The sequence below is a fragment of the Hylobates moloch genome, unplaced genomic scaffold, assembly GCF_009828535.3.
Source record: "Hylobates moloch isolate HMO894 unplaced genomic scaffold, HMol_V3 SCAFFOLD_2, whole genome shotgun sequence".
Taxonomy (NCBI): domain Eukaryota; kingdom Metazoa; phylum Chordata; class Mammalia; order Primates; family Hylobatidae; genus Hylobates; species Hylobates moloch.
The window spans coordinates 339,863-343,043 of NW_026652277.1; the positions used below are offsets into that span (position 1 = coordinate 339,863).

General features: G+C 50.2%; 1 protein-coding gene across 1 annotated transcript in view; it reads right to left on the minus strand.

Annotated features, from left to right (window-relative positions):
- LOC116456090 (disco-interacting protein 2 homolog C) overlaps positions 1-1,328 on the minus strand; it is a 51,112-nt gene extending 49,784 nt beyond the window's left edge. Inside the window, exon 1 of the mRNA XM_032150991.2 lies at positions 832-1,328. Coding sequence (XP_032006882.1) covers positions 832-985 — 154 coding nt within the window. The 5' untranslated portion in view covers positions 986-1,328. The remainder of the gene's footprint in view (positions 1-831) is intronic.
- Between the last annotated feature and the right edge of the window lie 1,853 nt (positions 1,329-3,181).

Genomic DNA, 3,181 nt, shown 5'->3' on the forward strand with positions numbered 1-3,181 from the left:
GTCGGGGCTCGGATAGGCCTCCCCGTCCGCCTGCGCCTGTCGGGGCTCGGATAGGCCTCCCCGTCCGCCTGTGAGTCCCGTGCACTGCAAGATGACAGCATACCAAGGCTGCTCCATGCAGCTTCACACAAGGGCATTGTATTTCACTGCTAGGTTCTACCCTGACTTTTATGACCTCGGGAAGGACTGAGACTTAAATGGAACAGGGGCTGGGTGATATAAACAGCCGCTGTAATCACCCTGACTTTTATGATCTCGGGAAGGACTGAGACTTAGGGGCTGGGTGATACAAACAGCCGCTGAATCAGAACATACCAAGACCAGGCCACGAGGAAGGAAGGAGAAGCCCTCAGCCGCAGCCTGTTACCAAGTCACTGACATCTCTGTCCAACATGGATTAAAAGACCCTCTTTCCTCTGAAGTCTAAAGCAACATATCAGCCCATCTGACAGTAATTCTGTTGTACATTTAACTTCGTCTTGCTCGTCTAAGTGACTGTTCATGGTCTTAATGCCTGTACAAGAATTTCTCAGTTGCTGAACCACCGTTATTCAGCAGCAAAAACAGCAGCAAATTCTAAAATTTCTTTTTCTTCTCATGACTAAATCCCTACGACATTTACATTTTTTCTACAAGGAATAACTGTGGGCTCACTTGGATATTTGCATTTCTGTGGCCACCTTCCAGGAGAGGCTCCCGAAAGATATGATGAATTCGCTTTGTCAGAACCGATTGTACCCCAGGAAGAAACACACCCAGTCACGGGCACGGAACGGGACGTCAGCACAAACCGTTTACCAGAAAAAAACGCATCTCTCCTTTGGGACGTACCATCCCCGGTCTCCATGAGCTCGGCGTTGCCGTACTTGGGCGCCGTCCGGGACCCCGTGGAACCCTGCGGTCTCTCCACCTGTATTGAGTGCTCTGAGGTGTACGTGGTTACATCAGGAGGTGCAGAATGATTTTCTGTAAAGAAACACATCATGAGATTTTCTGGTGGTTGTGATATTTGCTCTGAACGTTGAAGAGACGGGAGCACAGGTGCTCACCCTGGGTGTGCCTGAGAAGCTAAGGCCGATCTCAGCCACGTCCGCCACAAACATCCAGCACAAAGGGGGACCCCAGCATCACTCATGTTGCCGCAAGTGGAGCAGAGTTCGGTAAAATCTCAGGGGTAAATTCCTAACAGGAGCCACGTCAGCAGCGTTTTAACTAGAATAACGTTAGACCGGCAACGGCAGGGCGTCAGGAACCCTGTGTGTGTTCACAGAAGGGTCCCGTTTCCTGTCTGCCACAGTTGACACAGCCGAGGGCTTTGCTTGTGCTTTAGAGCCAAGGACCTGGAATTGGAAACCCAGCTCTGGAAACTTCTAGGGATTTTGGGATGTCCCTTAAGCTCTCCGTGCCTCAGTTTCTTCATCAAATGGGAACAGTAATGGCCATGACCGTGTAGGGTAGTTGGGTGGATTACGTGAGTTAACACATACACAGGCCATAGGATTTCCTTCGTAAAAGGGTGAGACATCAAGAACTATTATTTTATTATTTGTCTTAGTACAAACAATACTAGTCATTCAGAAAACCACGTTTACACCCTAATGTGTACTAAGGACTGTGTGAGGCCAATGAGCGCGTGGAGCTCTTTCTCTTACAGCACCCTGTGGAGATAAAGTTAAGCCGTACGTGGCTAAATGGGGAAAAGCATGCTTTTCTATTTAATGAATAAAGCATTGAGGAAGATGTGCCGAGCAGCCCACTGATGACGCCCGTCACGCCCAGAATCTTGATGACGGGTGCCACGACGCGGATCTCGATTCTGAATCCTCCTCTGATAGAAGCTTTTCAGGATCACCCTGCCACTGTCCCACACAACAGAAGCGCAATATTTTGTGCTGCTGAAAGTGGTGCTCATCCCCAAAGCCTTTCTTCACCGGACGCTACCCATGTCGACACCACGCCCGGAGGCCGTCTAGACAGCGAAATCAACCGAACGCATAAAAACAGGACACAGAAAATCGAGGCACAAAAGAGGCCGTGACAGGATCCTCCTTTATGATCTGAGAACCGGGCCGGGGGAGGGGGCGGTGCTGAGCTGCCTGGGCACCGCGTCAGCCCCTCCTGAGGGTGTCTGGCGACACGAGTAGACTTGGCAATGCCACTCACTTGGAACCCGTGACTGAGAAGAATCATCGGCTGTCACTAAGGGGAGGGCCCACCACACCGTCCGTCAGTGCCACGCCGTTCCACCTGGAGGCAGGCGGGCCTGACTTCCTGCAGGACCAACACACACACCCTCAGTCCTCAGTGGACTTGGATGGTAGCATCTCGGAGGCCTCCTCTCAGCTCCGAGGTGTGAAAACGCTGCACAGCTTGTAGATGGACAGCGGGTAGAGCAGTAGAAAAATAAAACTAGAATGGGATTTCCTATCTCATGCCAAACTGGCTTGACTCTTAAGACACATGTGAGATGTCCCTACTTAATTGCTGGCATAATTAAATTGTTGGAAAAAATCCACAAAGGACTTGAGGTTTTGCTTCAACAACAAGTAGAAGCATCGCCAGGTCTGTGAGACTCCGTGACCTGAGTCTGCAGCCCTGGGCTTTTCTCCCCTTGGACAAAAGCAGCCTCTGCGGCCTCCACTTCCGTCCCTTGCCGGAGGGATCGGCCAGTGTGACTCAGCCGTCTGTTGTGCCTGGACCCCTTAGAACACTCACGCACACGCGCGCACAATCACACACGCTACTTTAGAACACTCACACGCACGCACACGCACACACGCAATCACACACGCTACTTTAGAACTCACATGCACGCAATCACACACGCTACTTTAGAACACTCACACGCACGCACGCAATCACGCTACTTTAGAACACTCGCGCACGCACACACAAAATCACACACGCTACTTTAGAACACTCACGCACGCACACAATCACACACTCTAGAACACTCACACGCACGCACAATCACACATGCTACTTTAGAACACTCACGCGCACGCGCACGCACACAATCACACACGCTACTTTGTTTGCAGGCTTCTGATTATCTCACAAGGTCAAATGCAAATCTGACTTTTTACTTCTTTTGTTTTGCCACAGAAAATATTTTTCCTTTTCTCAATAAGTTTCATGATTTTGCCACTGTTTTCCAAAAAAATTTCAAAGTTACAGAAAA